The sequence below is a fragment of the Bombina bombina genome, chromosome 1 (assembly GCF_027579735.1).
Source record: "Bombina bombina isolate aBomBom1 chromosome 1, aBomBom1.pri, whole genome shotgun sequence".
Taxonomy (NCBI): Eukaryota; Metazoa; Chordata; class Amphibia; order Anura; family Bombinatoridae; genus Bombina; species Bombina bombina.
This window is the reverse complement of record NC_069499.1, coordinates 729,788,811-729,806,373: the sequence shown is the minus strand read 5'-3', so window position 1 is coordinate 729,806,373 and position 17,563 is coordinate 729,788,811. Positions and strand designations below refer to the sequence as shown.

The following is a 17,563-nucleotide window of genomic DNA, read 5'->3' as shown; positions in this document are numbered from 1 at the left end:
TTATTTTTATAACTGTTTATCACCTAGATCAGTGGAAGAAAATCATTGAATCATTAAAGATAAAATAAATGTAGAAACAGTTTTTTGGTGAATAGTAGTATAAGCACATTTTGTTCATACACACTTTTGCTGTGTGATAAGTGTTCCATCACTTTGTGACATAGAATGCCTTTTCAAGCACAATGCCCATTAGGACCTAGCCAGCTTGTTCATCACTATTGCACAATATAGTATGCCCCTACTCATGCACTTGGTGCTATGAAATATTATGGCATTTTAAAAATTAATTATAATAGTAATGCATGAACTAATGATGAAACAATGTCAAAATGTGTTCATGTGTTCCAGGCCCAGACAGTGGACCAAAAGATAGCCTGGCTGACAGAAATCAGAAAGATATTAACCAAGCAACGGGAGCTTATAAAAGGTAATAACAATCTACCCACCAGAGTCTGTTTGGAGAGTGTGTGATGATAAACGCTAAACTCAATATGTTTATCTTACAGTAGAGAAGCAGAAGCAAAATCCATTCTCAGATCAGCTTCTCCAATCACCACAAACAAGTGAAAGGTAATGACTTGCATGTGTTTACAGAAAGATAAGCTGTGCATGTTAAAGATCAGTTGCCTATTTTTACTTAGAGTGGACATTTTCTGTGGGAGAATATAGAGATGGACTATACAATGATCTGTTGTATGTCAAATAATATTTTTTTAAATACATTTGCACTTATAAAATAATATACAATAAGTCGGTCACCAACACATTACTTTATATTTTGCTAATCAGTATAGATGTTTTGTTATTTGTTTTAAGCCTTCTGCTCCTATAGAGTTGCACACATTTGGTACACAGCTTTCTGTGGAACACTAACTAAAGGAGTTAACTGAATGTTTAGAATTGAGTTGGACAACTATGTAAATAATAACGTGAATAGATGCTCATGTTGTGTTTTATAATGAGGTAGCTTTTTATTCAGATTGTTTTAGGTAGTAGGCACATTCTCAGATCAAAACATAAACCCATACAGTTAATGGATCAGATCACAATTGAAATTCACTTTGTAGTGGCAGGATCATTACATAATGGCTATCCTTATGCTACAATGATGCCACATTAATGATAATTAAGCTATGTAACATAATCTTGTTGCTACTCGCAAATCAATCCCCACCCCTGTAAAACCTGACTACTTCTGGCTTGGCCACCAGATCTTTATTAATCCTACAAATGACAATGTCCCCACTTCAATAACAATGATCCCATAACACACCATAGATACGCTATATAATGCCCCATGATAACCCCCCCTTCAGCTAAGATTTTTTTCATTGAACATCACCCATGATGCATATACCCTGTCAATCTAAACCCCTTCACAACCCCCCTTTCCTTTACACCACCTACAAGTGCGCATTATTAGAAAATCTCACAAATAAAATCCCTTGAGACATTCACATCATAAATATTCACCCCAAACCCCCACGCAAACACCTAACTCCTTTTAAAATAAAATACAAATACTTACCAGCACTTAAAATATTCTTACCTATGTCTTACTGAAGAATCTTCTTTCTTCAGTCTCTACTTGACAATCAACATGTCCTGTTTCACGGGTCTCTTGTTGTGGTTTTATTATCTAATCCTCCTCTAATAATAATAAATATAATTATAATTCTGAATGATCAAACACATTAACCAACCAATCCTTAAAATGGAGATGCTACACAACAAAGATATGAAGCAGCTTGAGATCTAAACCAGTGCTGGTACCAAAAACGAATGCTCTTCTTTCTACAGCAGTTGTACTAATTAAATTAATTTTGTAGAAAGATGCAGAGAACTTCTGTGAGCTCTGAAGAAAATGATTCTGAAAACACTAGTCCTACTTTGTTGGAAGGCTTAAATGTGTCACCTCAGCACAAACCACATAGAGGTATGCTCAGTAGAAGACAACCTAATTAGAAAAAATTGTTGAAAGTCTCATAAATTTGATGCTTATTGGTTTATGATATTGATTAATGTTTTTCAAATGTTGATATTTTTTTTTATTCAGGTTGGACAGGAATGTCACAGTCTGTAGAAATTTGTGAGGGAATTGAAGGATGGTCAAGTAGTCATTGCTCGTGTCCTTGTTCAGACACAGAAGAGGAAGACGGTGTCCAGTTGGTTAGTAAATTATTGATTTACTCAGAGTTTCATATGAGTTTATTATCACATTGCTTTGTTCAGAAGAGAAGGTATATGTTTTTAACTTCAGTTTTATCTAAATGTTATTATTATTATCAGGTATTTGTAGAGCAACAACAGATTTCGCAGCCAGTATCTAAGATGGTGGTGACCAGTGGGGGGTGAGAGAGGGAAGGGAGCTGTTTGGGAGGGATCAAGTAAGGATCAGGGGGTGTGAGGTTTCAGACGGAAGGTAATCTCTACTCTAAAGCTAAAATTAACCTTACAAGCTACATGATGAACCCCTTCACTGCCAGGAATAACAGAAGTGTGGTGCGCAGCTGCAATTAACTGCATTCTTATTACCAAAAAGCAAAGGCAAAGCCATGTATGTCTGCTATTTCTGAACAAAGGGGATTAGGCGGTGAAATGGTGGCATGAAATATACAGAAATAGGCCTATACCAATATCTTGGGTTTACCCTCCCACCTGACACTTCCCACCTTCCTGATCCCTCCCAAACAGCTCTTTCCCCCCCCACACACACACTACTGACCACCATCTAAGGTACTGGCAAACAGTCTGCCACTATGACGTGTTTTTTTTTTAATAAATAAATACATTTTATTTATTTATATATTTTCTGCAGAGTAGGATTCTTTGTTAGTCTCCTACCTCCCTGATCCCTCCCAATGACTTCTGCCAGCACCCAGTTTACATGTTGTTTTTTTGTTTTTCTTAGCAGTGTTAAATACTAATTAAACTACATGTGTTGGTTGTATTTTTATTATTGAAAAATTATAATACAGTTATTTATTTTATCTCTTGAACTGTACGTATGAGACACTATTGCCACATCAAATAATTTCTAAGAATACAATTACCTTGAAGACAGGCTACTGAGAACCAATAATATTCTATAGTTTCCTCTTGGCATGTCTAACAAGAAGTTGGAGCAATGTTTTACAGATGTTCAAGTGTATGTTAAAGAGACCTGAAAGTGCAAAAATTCTCTGACTCCTTAGGAATTGTATTTTTTATAGGGGTGAGCATTTGGCTGCTTCATTAGCATCCGAATGCAGAAGTAGGTGGCTGCTTGTACCGTTCGGCTCTTTTCGGAAGCCACATTTATTCTGATGAAAGTACAACACACTAAGATTTGGATTTGCACTGATCTTAGTGTGCTACACTTTCACCAGAATAAATGCAGATCCTAAAGGAAACGAACGGCGCGAGTGGCTGCCATCTTCCACATTAGGATCCTAACAAAGAATCTGAATTCTCACCCCTAATTATTTCTTGCATACAACTATGTGTTTAACACAGGTTTATTTGTGGAAAAAAAAGAAAACTTTCCACCAAAGCATGCAATATTAGCACTCTATGCCCAGACTAAATTAGGCGGATTAGAACCAGTAGTGGTAAAACATAACCTTTATTAATATATACAAATTAAAATGGGAAATAACTCAGTTAAAATCCAAGGGTTTAGTATAAGATCTAATCACTACTTGTGGTTAGGTAACTATCCAGTAAGGCCTAGGATTGTAGATAAGTAAAGACCGCAAGAAAAAATATAAATAGAGTGAGGATTGCTAGGTCAATTTCTGCTAGTGAGAAAAAAAGTGTACTCACTAGGGTTTACTCATTAGTTAGTCTCAGTCACCTAGATTACAAGCATTGCACTATAGAGGGTAGTTAACAAATGCAACAAAAGTTGCGTTAAGCTCCATACCGCACAAAATACAAGCGCTGCTTTGACGTGCTCATGCACCCTTTCCCCATAGACATCAATGGGGAGAGAGTGTTAGAAAAAAACTAACACCTGAAGCGTGGAATTAAAAAGCTCCATAGCGCAACCCCATTGATGTCTATGGGGAAAAAAAGTTATGTTTAAACCTAACACCCTAACATAAACCCCACATCTAAATAACCCTAATCTGCTGCCCCCGACATCACCGACACCTACATAATGTTATTAACCCCTAATCTGCTGCACCCGAAATCGCCAACACCAAAATAAATCTATTAACCCCTAATCTGCTGCTCCCGATATCGCAGACACTATACTTAAGTTATTAACCCCCTACTCCCCCTCACCCCAACATCGCCCACACTATAATAAAGATATTAACCCCTATTCTGCCACTCCCCCACATCGCTGCCACTAAATAAAGCTTTTAACCCCTAAACATCTGGTCTCCCACATCACTACCACTAAATAAACCTATTAACCCCTAAACTGCCAGCCCCCCACATCGCAACAACCTAAATTATACTAATAACCCCTAAACCTAACCCTAACACCCCCTAACTTTAACATAATTAAAATAGAGCTAAATTAAAGTTACAATTATTAACTAAATAATACCTATTTAAAACTAAATGCATACTTACCTGTGACATAAAAATAAAACCTAAGCTGATTAGAACAGAGCACTCTGGAGCATATCTGCCCTCGGCCGAACTCAGAACATGCTTCGGCATTCTGTCCGTCGGCCAAATGTCCGTTGGCATTTTGTCAGAGCACCGTTATCATTATCGTTTATCTGATGTTTTGTATCTGGGAATCTGTGGATTTTTAACAGTTATCAAGCAGTTGAATTTGACGTGTCCATTGTGTTTGTTTGTTTTTATAGACTCTCAGGCTTGCTTATTTGTTTGCTCTTAAAACCTTTTTCTCTCTTATTTTTTTTAAAACATACTACATAAGTATTGTACTCTTTTACTCTTATTTAGTTAAAGGGACAGAAAACCCCAAAAATGTATTTTATTATTCAGATAGAACATAAAATTTAAACCAACTTTCCAATTTACTTCTATTATCAAATTTGTTTAATTCTCTTGTTATCCATTGAAGAAGGTACAGCATTGCACTACTGACAGCTAGTGGAACACATCTAGTTAGCCAATCACTAGAGACAAATGTGTGCAGGCACCAATCAGCAGCTAACTCCCACTAGTGTAGGATATGCTCATATTCTTTTTCAACAAGGGATACCAAGAGATCAAAGCACATTTGAAAATAGAATTTAATTTAAAAATGTCTTCAAATTACATGCTCTATCGGAATCATGCAGATTTAATTTTGACTTTCCTATTCCTTTAATAATGTTGCTGTATGTGACAGTTTATTGTCTTCACTCCCACTGTGCCTTACATGAAAAATTAAATTAATGGATTTGCAGAAAGCTGTTTAATGTATGTAATGAAGTTAGACTGTGTGAATAAAGATGATGTTTGTGAAGAATTTTGCTGTACTAAACTGTATCAAATTGTAAAATAAAGTTTTTTTCTCTTACTTGGTGTATTCAGTCCACGGATTCATCCTTACTTGTGGGATATTCTCATTCCGTACAGGAAATGGCAAAGAGAGCACACAGCAAAGCTGTCCATATAGCTCCCCTCAGGCTCCGCCCCCCCCAGTCATTCTCTTTGCCGCTCTAACTAGTAGCATCTCCACGGGGATGGTAAAGAGTATGTGGTGTTAGATTTGTAGTTTTATTTCTTCAATCAAGAGTTTGTTATTTTAAAATAGTGCCGGTTTGTACTATTTACTCTGAAGCAGAAAGTGATGAAGATTTCTGCTGAGAGGAAAACGATTTTAGCATGTTGTAACTAAAATCCATTGCTGTTCCCACGCAGGACTGTTGAGTACAGGAGAACTTCAGTTGGGGGGAACAGTTGCAGGCTTATTCTGCTTAAGGTATGTTCAGTCACATTTTCTAACAAGACCAGGTACTGCTAGAAGACTGACAGATACCCCATGAGGGGAGGTAAGCCATTTTCTCAGACACAGTATAGAAATAGGGCTTCAGTTAAGGGCTTTAATACTGACAGACACTATGATGGGCTAAATCGATTACTTTATTAGGGTAATCTTATGTTATTAAGCGTTTTTAAACGTTTGCAAACACTTTTGGGGTATTTTTTTTTCACCTGGCATTTTAATAGACAGCTATTTTGACTCAGAAAGGCCCCATATCTCTAGAGTGAGAAGGAGGAGGCCTCATTTTCGCACCTCAATTGCGCAGTTAATTTACAACACAGCTCCACGCAGCTTCATGTGCAGAGCCTTTAGAGTACAGGAGGACTTCAGGGAGGCTTAATTTACACCTGCAAATAACCCTAAAGGAAGGTAAAGCCACAGCAAAGACTGTGGCATAGTACAGTAGTGGGTTAAACCGGTTATTTACTCATTTTGCTCCGGTTTGGGCATTAAGGGGTTAAATGTTTTCAAAACTTGTGTGCAATCATTTCAAGGCATTAGGATCATGTGGTAAAAATTTCATTAAGATCGGATGTTTTTTTGATGATTTGGTAAAAAGTGTGTGTCTTTTTATTATTTAAAGAGACAGTAACGTTTTTTCAAAAAGTATTTTTTTCAATATTTTAATGTTGTCTGAGTCTGTCAAACATGTCTGAGTCTTCAGATAGACCTTGTTCTTTATGTTCAAAAGCCATGGCAATACCCCCATTGCATTTATGTTTAAAGTGTGCACAAACATCTAAACATTTTAAAGATCATCCTGTGACAATGCAAAATGCTGCCCAAGATGATTCCTTAACGGAGGGTAATGAGAATAGTCCTCCTTCCTCCCCCCACGTGTCTACTCCAGTTACGCCCACGCAAGCGATGCCTAGTACCTCTAGCGCATTGCCCCCTGTTACTTTGCAGCAATTAGCGGCAGTAATGGATAATTCCCTTGCAGCTTTTTTATCCAAACTGCCAGGTTTTCCAAGAAAGCGCGATAGCTCAGTTTTAAACACAGAGGATGAGCAATCTGAAGCTTTGGATAATGTATCTGTAGCACCCTCACAAAACTCAGAGGTAGCAGTGAGGGAAGGGCTGTCTGAGGGAGAAATTTCTGACACAGGGAAAGTTTCTCAGCAGGCAGAGTCAGATTCCTTAGCGTTCAAATTTAAGCTGGAACACCTCCGTGTACTGCTTAAGGAGGTTTTGGCTACGCTGGACGATTGTGACCCCATGGTGGTCCCTGAAAAATTGTGTAAAATGGACAGATATTTAGAGGTCCCTGTATTTCCGATCCCAAAAAGGGTGGCGGATATTGTGACTAAGGAGTGGGAGAGACCAGGTGTACACTTTGTTCCCCCACCTATCTTTAAGAAAATGTTCCCCATAAATGACCCCAGGAGGGACGCGTGGCAGACGGTCCCTAAGGTAGAGGGGGCTGTTTCAACATTGGCTAAGCGTACTACTATACCAATAGAGGACAGTTGTGCTTTCAAAGATCCTATGGATAAAAAATTGGAAGGCTTGCTAAAGAAAATTTTTGTTCAGCAAGGGTTTTTGCTTCAACCAATTGCCTGCATTATCCCGGTAACTACTGCAGCGGCCTTTTGGTTCGAGGCTCTGGAGGAGTCGCTCCAGAGAGAGACTTCATATGATGAGGTCATGGATAGAATTCACACTTTAAAGCTTGCTAATTCTTTTATCACGGTTTTGCCGTCATGACGCGACGAGCACTTTGGCTCAAATCGTGGTCGGCGGATGTGTCGTCCAAAACAAAACTGTTAAATATTCCCTTCAAGGGGAAAACCCTTTTTGACCCAGAGCTGAAAGAAATTATTTCAAATATCACTGGAGGCAAGGGCCATGCCCTTCCACAAGATAGGCCATTTAAGGCCAAAAACAAGGCTAATTTTCGCTCCTTTCGCAACTTCAGGAGCGGACCTGTTACAACCTCTGCTGCCGCAAAGCAAGATAACGCTTCCCAGCCCAAAGCAACCTGGAAACCCTTGCAGGGCTGGAATAAGGGTAAACAGGCCAAGAAGCCTGCTCCTGCTACCAAGACAGCATGAAGGGGTAGCCCCCGATCCGGGATCGGATCTAGTAGGGGCAGACTTTCTCTATTTGTTCAGGCTTGGGCAAGAGATGTTCCAGATCCCTGGGCATTAGAAATAGTTGCTCAGGGGTACCTTCTAGAATTCAAGGATTCTCCCGCAAGGGGAAGGTTCCACATTTCTCGTTTGTCTTCAGACCAAACAAAGAAACAGGCGTTCTTACGCTGTGTAGAAGATCTACTAGAAATGGGAGTGATACACCCAGTTCCAATTGCAGAACACGGACTGGGCTTTTACTCAAATCTATTCGTAGTTCCCAAAAAGGAAGGAACTTTCAGGCCAATCCTGGATCTAAAGATTCTAAACAAATTCCTCAGAGTTCCGTCTTTCAAGATGGAAACCATTCGGACAATCTTGCCAATGATCCAGGAAGGTCAATATATGACTACCGTGGATCTAAACGATGCGTACCTACATATTCCTATCCACAAAGATCACCATCAATTCCTAAGGTACGCCTTTCTGAACAATCATTACCAGTTTGTGGCTCTGCCTTTCGGGCTGGCCACCACTCCCAGAATTTTCACAAAGGTTCTACGGTCCCTTCTGGCGGTACTAAGGCCGCGGGGCATTGCAGTAGCACCTTATCTAGAAGACATCTTAATACAGGCGTCGTCCTTTCACAGAGTCAAGGCTCATACGGACATCGTTCTGGCCTTTCTAAGGTCTCACGGGTGGAAGGTGAACGTAGAAAAGAGTTCTCTGTCCCCGCTCACAAGGGTTCCCTTTCTGGGAACATTAATAGACTCGATAGAAATGAAAATCTTTCTGACAGAGGTCAGGAAGTCAAAACTGTTGAACACTTGCCGAGTTCTTCATTCCATTCCTCGGCCTTCCGTGGCTCAGTGCATGGAAGTAATTGGTTTAATGGTTGCGGCGATGGACGTGGTCCCTTTCGCCCGAATCCATCTCAGACCACTGCAACTGTGCATGCTCAAACAGTGGAATGGAGATTACGCAGATTTATCTCCTCAGATTCAAATGGTCCAAAGGACCAGAGACTCTCTTCTCTGGTGGTTGTCTCAAGATCACCTGTCTCAGGGGCTGAGTTTCCGCAGACCGGAATGGATCATTGTCACGACCGATGCCAGTCTGATAGGCTGGGGGGCGGTTTGGAACTCCCTAAAGGCTCAGGGACTATGGTCTCGGGAAGAATCTCTTCTCCCGATAAACATTTTGGAGCTGAGAGCGATATTCAATACGCTCCAGGCGTGGCCTCAACTAGCAGAGGCCAAATTCATCAGATTTCAGTCGGACAACATCACGACTGTAGCGTACATCAATCATCAGGGGGGAACAAAGAGTTCCCTGGCGATGAAGGAAGTATCCAAGATAATCAAATGGGACGGAGGATCACTCCTGCCATCTATCTGCAATTCAAATCCCAGGAGTAGACAACTGGGAGGCGGATTTTCTAAGTCATCAGACTTTCCATCCGGGGGAGTGGGAACTCCACCCGGAGGTTTTTGTACAACTAACTCAGCTTTGGGGCATTCCAGAGTTGGACCTGATGGCGTCCCGTCAGAACACCAAACTTCCCCTTTACGGATCCAGATCCAGGGATCCCAAGGCGGCATTGATAGATGCATTAATAGCGCCTTGGTCTTTTAGTCTAGCTTATGTCTTTCCACCGTTTCCTCTTCTCCCTCGGCTAATAGCCAGAATCAAACAGGAGAGGGCTTCGGTAATTCTGATAGCACCTGCGTGGCCACGCAGGACTTGGTATGCAGACCTAGTGGGCATGTCATCGGTCCCACCATGGAAACTGCCATTGAGGCAGGATCTTCTAATCCAAGGTCCTTTAAAGCATCCAAATCTAGTTTCTCTGCAGCTGACTGCTTGGAGATTGAACGCTTAATCCTAGCTAAGCGGGGTTTCTCTGATTCAGTTATAGATACTCTGATACAGGCCAGAAAGCCTGTCACCAGGAAAATTTACCACAAGATATGGCGGAAATATCTTTGTTGGTGTGAATCCAAGGGTTACTCGTGGAGTAAAGTTAGGATTCCAAGGATATTGTCTTTTCTCCAAGAAGGTTTGGAGAAAGGTCTGTCAGCTAGTTCCTTAAAGGGACAGATATCTGCTCTGTCTATTCTGTTACACAAGCGTCTAGCAGCTGTACCAGACGTTCAGACGTTTACACAGGCCTTAGTTAGAATCAAGCCTGTCTATAGACCTGTGTCTCCTCCATGGAGTCTAAATTTAGTTCTTTCAGTTCTTCAATGGGTTCCGTTTGAACCTTTGCATTCCATAGATATCAAGTTATTATCTTGGAATGTTTTATTTTTAGTAGCCATTTCTTCTGCTTGAAGAGTTTCAGAACTATCTGCTTTACAGTGCGATTCACCCTATCTGGTGTTCCATGCAGATAAGGTCGTTTTGCGTACTAAACCTGGTTTCCTTCCAAAGGTGGTTTCTAATAAGAATATTAACCAGGAAATCATTGCTCCTTCTCTGTGTCCTAATCCTGTTTCTAAGACGGAACGACTGTTGCACAATCTTGATGTGGTTCGTGCTTTAAAGTTCTATTTAAAAGCAACTAAAGATTTCAGACAAACATCATCCCTGTTTGTTGTGTATTCTGGTAAGAGGAGAGGTCAGAAAGCGACTGCTACCTCTCTTTCATTCTGGCTGAAAAGCATCATCCGATTGGCTTATGAGACTGCTGGTAAGCAGCTTCCTGAACGAATTACAGCTCATTCCACCAGAGCGGTGTCTACCACGTGGGCTTTCAAGAATGAGGCTTCTGTTGAACAGATTTGCAAGGCAGCGACTTGGTCTTCACTGCATACATTCGCCAAATTTTACAATTTCGATACTTTTGCTTCTTCGGAGGCTATTTTTGGGAGAAAGGTTTTGCAAGCAGTGGTGCCTTCCGTTTAGGTTACCTGACTTGTTCCCTCCCTTCATCCGTGTCCTATTGCTTTGGTATTGGTATCCCACAAGTAAGGATGAATCCGTGGACTGAATACACCAAGTAAGAGAAAACAGAATTTATGCTTACCTGATAAATTACTTTCTCTTACAGGTGTATTCAGTCCACGGCCCGCCCTGATATTTAAGTCAGGTTCAAATTTAATTTACAATAACTACAGTCACCACTGCACCCTATGGTTCTCCTTTTTCTCCTAACCGTCGGTCGAATGACTGGGGGGGGGGCGGAGCCTGAGGGGAGCTATATGGACAGCTTTGCTGTGTGCTCTCTTTGCCATTTCCTGTAGGGAATGAGAATATCCCACAAGTAAGGATGAATCCGTGGACTGAATACACCTGTAAGAGAAAGTAATTTATCAGGTAAGCATAAATTCTGTTTTTGTTGTATTTTTTTCCCCAGTAACTACTGTGTAATTTGTCAATTTCCTATATAAAATGTGTCAATTCCTGATTCTCCCTTATTTTCCCAAAAAGAGTTGACAGCATTAATCTAATTAAAAGTTTAAATTTTGATTAGAAAATTATTTTTACTTAAACCAACTATTAATGTACTGAGATTTTCCGTAAAATAAGGTATCGGTTGCGCTTTATTGTTGTAGTCTCCAGGAAGATACAAAGCACTGGCTGATTGCAAGAAACGAGGCTCAGATGATATGCTGGTGAAAAACGGAGACGTAATACAACTTTTGCAAGAAGATGGTGAAGGACAATGGTATTTTTCTTTTAATTATAAAATGTTCATAGTATAAAACCAGTTTATTTTAAGTGAAATGTTATGGTAAATTGTTCTGTATCCTTGAATTTAAGGAATTGTTGTCCTGCTTTGCTTTGATAATAAACCATTACAGTAAGAAATAAAACTCTTAGAAGCAATTTGATTTCATTAAAGGGACATTAAACCTATTTTTTTTCTTTCATGATTCAGATAGAGAATGCCATTTTAAACAACCTACTAATTTACTTCTATTATCTAATTTGCTTCATTCTCTTAATATTCTTTCCTGTAAAGCATATCTAGATAGGCTCAGTAGCTTCTGATTGGTAGCTGCACACAGATGCCTCATGTGATTGGCTCACCAATGTGCATTGCTATTTCTTTAACAAAGGATATCTAAAGATTGCAGCAAATTAGATATTAGAAGTAAATTGGAATGTTGTTTAAAATTGTATTCTCTATCTGAATCATGAAAGAAAAATTTGGGGTTTAGTGTCCCTTTAAGTTATATAGAAGTGAGCAAGAAAGAATTAAAATAACACAATATAAGGAGAAAGTATTTAGGATGAATAAAGAAGTGAGGTATTTACAAGTTATTAATTCTCAGTCAGAGGGCCATTATAGTAGAAACATTACATGTTCTAATTTGTTAAGAGGTTAAGCACACAGTTAAAGTATCCCTTGGGTGCCGTTGAGAACTGCTGCTCTCAAGTGGTAACAACCAGTAACCCAACCAGCAGCAGTGTTCGCACAATCATTAGTGCACCACTTGTAATCTGGGGCATAGCACCAATCACGAGAAGAAAATATATAATCTTTAAAGCATTTATTGATCCTTTAGCTTATACAAAGCATAGGCACACAGCAGCAAACGCAACGTTTCGGGCTATTCACCATTAGCATGATTAAGGGTGAATAGCCCGAAACGTTGTGTTTGCTGCTGTGTGCCTATGCTTTGTATAAGCTAAAGGATCAATAAATGCTTTAAAGGGACATTAAACACTTTGAGATGGTAATATAAAATGATAAATTGTATATAATAAAACAACTCTGCAATATACTGTCATTATTTATTTTGTCCTCTTTGCCTGTAATTCTATTCTGAAATTGTGAGCTTTTCAGTTCCTGTTAGAAATGGAAGTGCAGAACACTGTTAAATCCAGCACAACCATTGGCTGCACACTCTAGTGACCAATTTATAACTGACCCTAATTGGCCACAGCAGAGAAGGTAACACAAGTTACAACATGGCAGCTCCCAGTGTTTTATAGACACTAAAACTTTACACTTATTTTGTAACTTTTTAAACAACTAATGAAACTTTAAAAAATACATCTACATGTTACTCATGGACTAATCTTTTCTTTGAATGCATCATTCTGTCTAGCATGTATTTAGGGCTCCATTTATCATTGTTTGGAGAAATCCGACTTTCAGATCTCCAAGAAGTTCTCCGCAGCTCGCCCTCTGTGAGGCGCACTTGTGCGCCAATATTTATCAAAAAACTGGTCGTATTATACCGCTTTTTTCCAAAGTCGAGATGCGGCGTGTTAATGATAAATCTCGACTATATTTACTATTCCATCATCGTAAAAAAGCGCATATTTTTGGTATTTTCCTTTTTTATTACTGGATATAGCCATTCTTTTTATTAATGTTATATAATTGTTGTAATTTAATGTTATATAAACATTTATATTTGTAATATGAATTGAACCAATTTCTATATTATTATTCTTTTTGTGTTTTTTTTACAAACCACAACCTTTTACTACTATTCCACGTTATTTTTAACAGATGGCTTACATATTACAAAGTCTTTTTTTTGGTTTATCTACTTTAACACACCGCATGCAGACCTTTTTCTACTATTCAACGTTATTTTTAACACATGTCTTACTTATTACAAAGTCATGTGTTTTGGTTTCTCTACATTACACACCCCATACAGACCTTTTAGGCCTCCATTTATCATGATAAATGGAGCCCATACTATTATTCCACGTTATTTTAACACGTCTCACATATTACAAAGTCCTTATTTTTTGGTTTATCTACTTTAGACACCCCATACAGACCTTTTACTATTATTCTACGTTATTTTAGCACATGTCTTACAAAGTCTTGTTTTTTTGTCTTTTGTTTAGCTATTTTAGACACCCCATGCAGACCTTTAACTATTATTCCTTTTGATTTTCAACACGTCTTTTATCTTTACCAACTAATTTGTTTTTCTCTACCTACTTTACACAACCCCTCTAGACATTTCACTACTATTCTTTTCAAATTAACGTCTTACATTGACCTAATCTTACCCTTTCATTGATAAGATGTTTCAATATATTACACAATAACGACAATTGTTTATATTTGTTAAATAATATATGCATTTATTCTGTATATAAAATAAAATAAAAAAAATGTTGCTAGCACATTCATAAATTTTTTAATAACACATAAATGAAAAAGTTAAATTTTTTCATATTTCAGCCTCATTTTCCTGACTGCTGAGTAACTGCTTATCAGTCCAGTTTCAGCTTTAAGCAGGACTTCAAGGAGCTCTTTTTTTGCTTATTACAATTTTTTCATCATCCGGAACTAAAAAATATATATATTTATATTAAACATATATTTTGATTCTTTTGAATAGCATTTATAGACATGAGAGTAAAAAAAATATCTGTCAATGGAATTACCAACAGCAATAACATATATTTATTCATAAATGCTATAACACTTACCCCAGTTATAATATTGAGGTGACTGAGAGTCTTCATCGTGCACCTCTAAGTTTCTTATATTTTGTTGAGTTTCTTCAAAAAACAAAATTTTGATTACAATGTATTGATAATGTAACTTTAAAATATATCTATCTTACACTATATTTTTCTCTCTATCTATGTTATCTTTCAATTAATTTTATTTCTATATTTAAATCTGTCTTTTTTGATCTATATACATATATCTATCTGTCGATATATATATTAATATATCTATCTATCTATATATATATATATATTGATATATATAAAAAAATATGTGTGTTTGTGTTTATATATATATATATATATATATATATATATATATTTGTGTATTTAAAAAATAAATATATACACATATTAATAAAATTGATATATATATATATGTGTATATATATATATATATATATATATATATATATATATACATACATACATATCTATTGTTTTATATATATATATATATATATATATATATATATATATATATATATATATATAGATATAATGTTTGTAGAATAGATATATCACCATTAAAAAATAAAAAAAAAATCACCTGATGTTCCTTGATGAACCTCATCTTCTTCATGGCCCTCCTCGTCCTCTTGTTCCAAATGTTCTTCATCTTGCCAGCTATGCATAGTATCCTCAATTTCTGACTCTGTAGGCTCTACATGTCCTAAAATTTTTATTACAAATAAATTTATATTTATAAAATATATATGTTAAAGAAATGTCAAAGAATTTTTTTTAAAATTACCTTCAATGTTATCCATATCTTCTTCTCCTTGCTCATCCATTGGATTATTATTTGGAGTGCTATTATCTATAGCATTATAAAAAAAATTAAAAGATAAATTTACTTTAATACTTGGCTTTGAATTTTTTTTTTTATCGAAATTACAGTTACATTTTTTATACCTGTGTCTTGAGTCCTATCTTTATCCATAAATTCAGAACTAGAATTGGTATCAATGGGAAGAAAGTACCTTGGAGCTCTTCTTCTTTTGACTATTAAATAATATAAAATACAACATTTTTTAAAATATATTCTTAAAAATCCAAACACACAAAAACTTTGTCTGAAAATCCTATAAAAACTTGATTCATTCACACTTTATCTGCAGGCAATGGCAATCTTTTAATCCTATTATTGTTTAACTTGTTTATCTTATTGAAAATATTCCAATTAAAAACTATACATTTTTAAAACTTAAGATTATATAATTAAACTATATTTATATCTATATTGCTTACATTTTTTAAGATAAGTCTTTATCAAAGTGCGCATTTTAGATTGCCTCCAGTACAAGTCGTTATATCTTTTCAGACATTGTTTCCTCGTTCGTTTTTGCCCAGAGACTCTCCTTACTCTTCACAGAGAATTCGGTTTCTTGTGTCCTGGTCCAAAGTGAAAATCCCTTTCCTTTTTTTTGGAAAATATTTATCCATAGTGTAAGAAATAATCAATAATTCTCCAATAGAGAACTTCTTGGATCGTGGCATTTTCTAAATATTATTCAATCTCTACTCACTGACGGGACTAATTTTGTTTTTTTAAATGCGCAATTTTGTAAGCTAATACCTATTTTTACAAATAGCACTCAATTTGGATACATATTTTGGAAAATATTATCAAAAATCGTATTTTAGTATACAACTTGATGTTTTTTTTTATCCATTTTAATAACAATGAAACATTGTATAGAACTGCGCCACAACAGCACTATTTTTTTGGCAACATTAACAAATGTTACATGTATCCGTTGATAAGGTGAAATAAAAGTAAAGAAACATATAACAATGTAATGATATTTAAATTTAATATTGTTATTCATAACCAAATTATCTTTATTTACATATAAAATTGTTATTAAAAACAAAAATGGAAATCCAGGTATTCCATATGAAAAATAAACTGCGACATAGTGATCTTTCCAGAACATCATACAGTATACGCCCATTTTCATCAACTACATTTAGATACTTTTTTGGAAACCGTTATAAAAGAAAACTTTATTTAGTTTGTATCAAAACTTTAGTTATTTTGTGCGCTCTTTTGTATCTCATTTATAAAATGGCATCTTCCCAAGCTGGAAAGACCAAAAGCGGGAGAAGTATCATGTTCACTCATCGGCAAAATTGTATTTTGGTCGAAGCTGTTATCGAACACTACGATGAAATCATTGGGTACCAAGCCAGAACTGTAAACCCACAGAGAAAGAGAACAATTTGGACACAAATCAGTAGATCTGTTTCAGCTGAAGGAAGTTTTCCTAAGGATGTGCGGGCTTGTCGGAAGAGAGTAACTGATATTAGAAAAAACATAAAGAAAAAGGTTTGCAGGGAAAGGCAATCTGCCAAAGGAACCGGTGGAGGCCCTGGATATAGGGCCGAATTAACGGACTTTGAACAGATGCTTTATGCACGGATGGGTGATGCCATTGTGGTTGGCCTGGATGTCCCAGCAGACACTATGGATTTTAGAGGTAAGTTAAATGTAAACGACACCCAAATTTTGTTGTTCATAATTTAAAAAAAGAGAATGAAAAATTATATATCTTTATTATTGAAATCTATTATGTAATTATTTCGATTCAATAGATATTCCTTTATGGAAAGTATATGTAGATATGCTCACTATCTCTTTAATTTTGTAGATTTCTGCTATTGGATATTAAAATTGTGATTAGTTTACATTTTTATTTGGCAAATAAGGATTATGGAGAAAATGGAGGCATGAACTATAATAAAAGTAATCTAGTCAGTTTTATAACTATCTATTGTCTATCTAAATCTATCTAAATATTTGAAATTGTGTTTTTATCTATAATTATTGAAATTTAATACAAGTATATTTATATTATTTAGAGCAAGAAGATGAGGGACGTCAGGAAGAGGAGATTGATGCACAAGAGGATCAACCTTTGGAAAATGAATTCACCTCACAAGACCAAGAACCCTCCACATCCACAGTACAAAGAGAAGAAGGGGAGAGTAAGTTATTTGTAAAAAAAAACCCAATAGTTGTTATATATTTTAATAACAATTAACAACCAGATGAGCACTGTTGATAACTTGTGGTCTAATGTATATTTTGATTGTATAAATCGATGCTGTT

At 36.6% G+C, this 17,563-nt stretch overlaps 1 protein-coding gene across 1 annotated transcript in view; it reads left to right on the top strand.

Moving 5' to 3' along the window:
* The window catches only part of MCF2 (MCF.2 cell line derived transforming sequence), a gene marked incomplete at its 5' end in the record, with an annotated part of 268,961 nt that overhangs the window by 236,208 nt on the left and 15,190 nt on the right, over positions 1-17,563 (top strand). Inside the window, 5 exons of the mRNA XM_053699244.1 lie at positions 349-427; positions 507-570; positions 1,830-1,936; positions 2,057-2,169; positions 11,568-11,680. Of these exons, the coding sequence (XP_053555219.1) occupies positions 349-427; positions 507-570; positions 1,830-1,936; positions 2,057-2,169; positions 11,568-11,680 (476 nt within the window). The remainder of the gene's footprint in view (positions 1-348; positions 428-506; positions 571-1,829; positions 1,937-2,056; positions 2,170-11,567; positions 11,681-17,563) is intronic.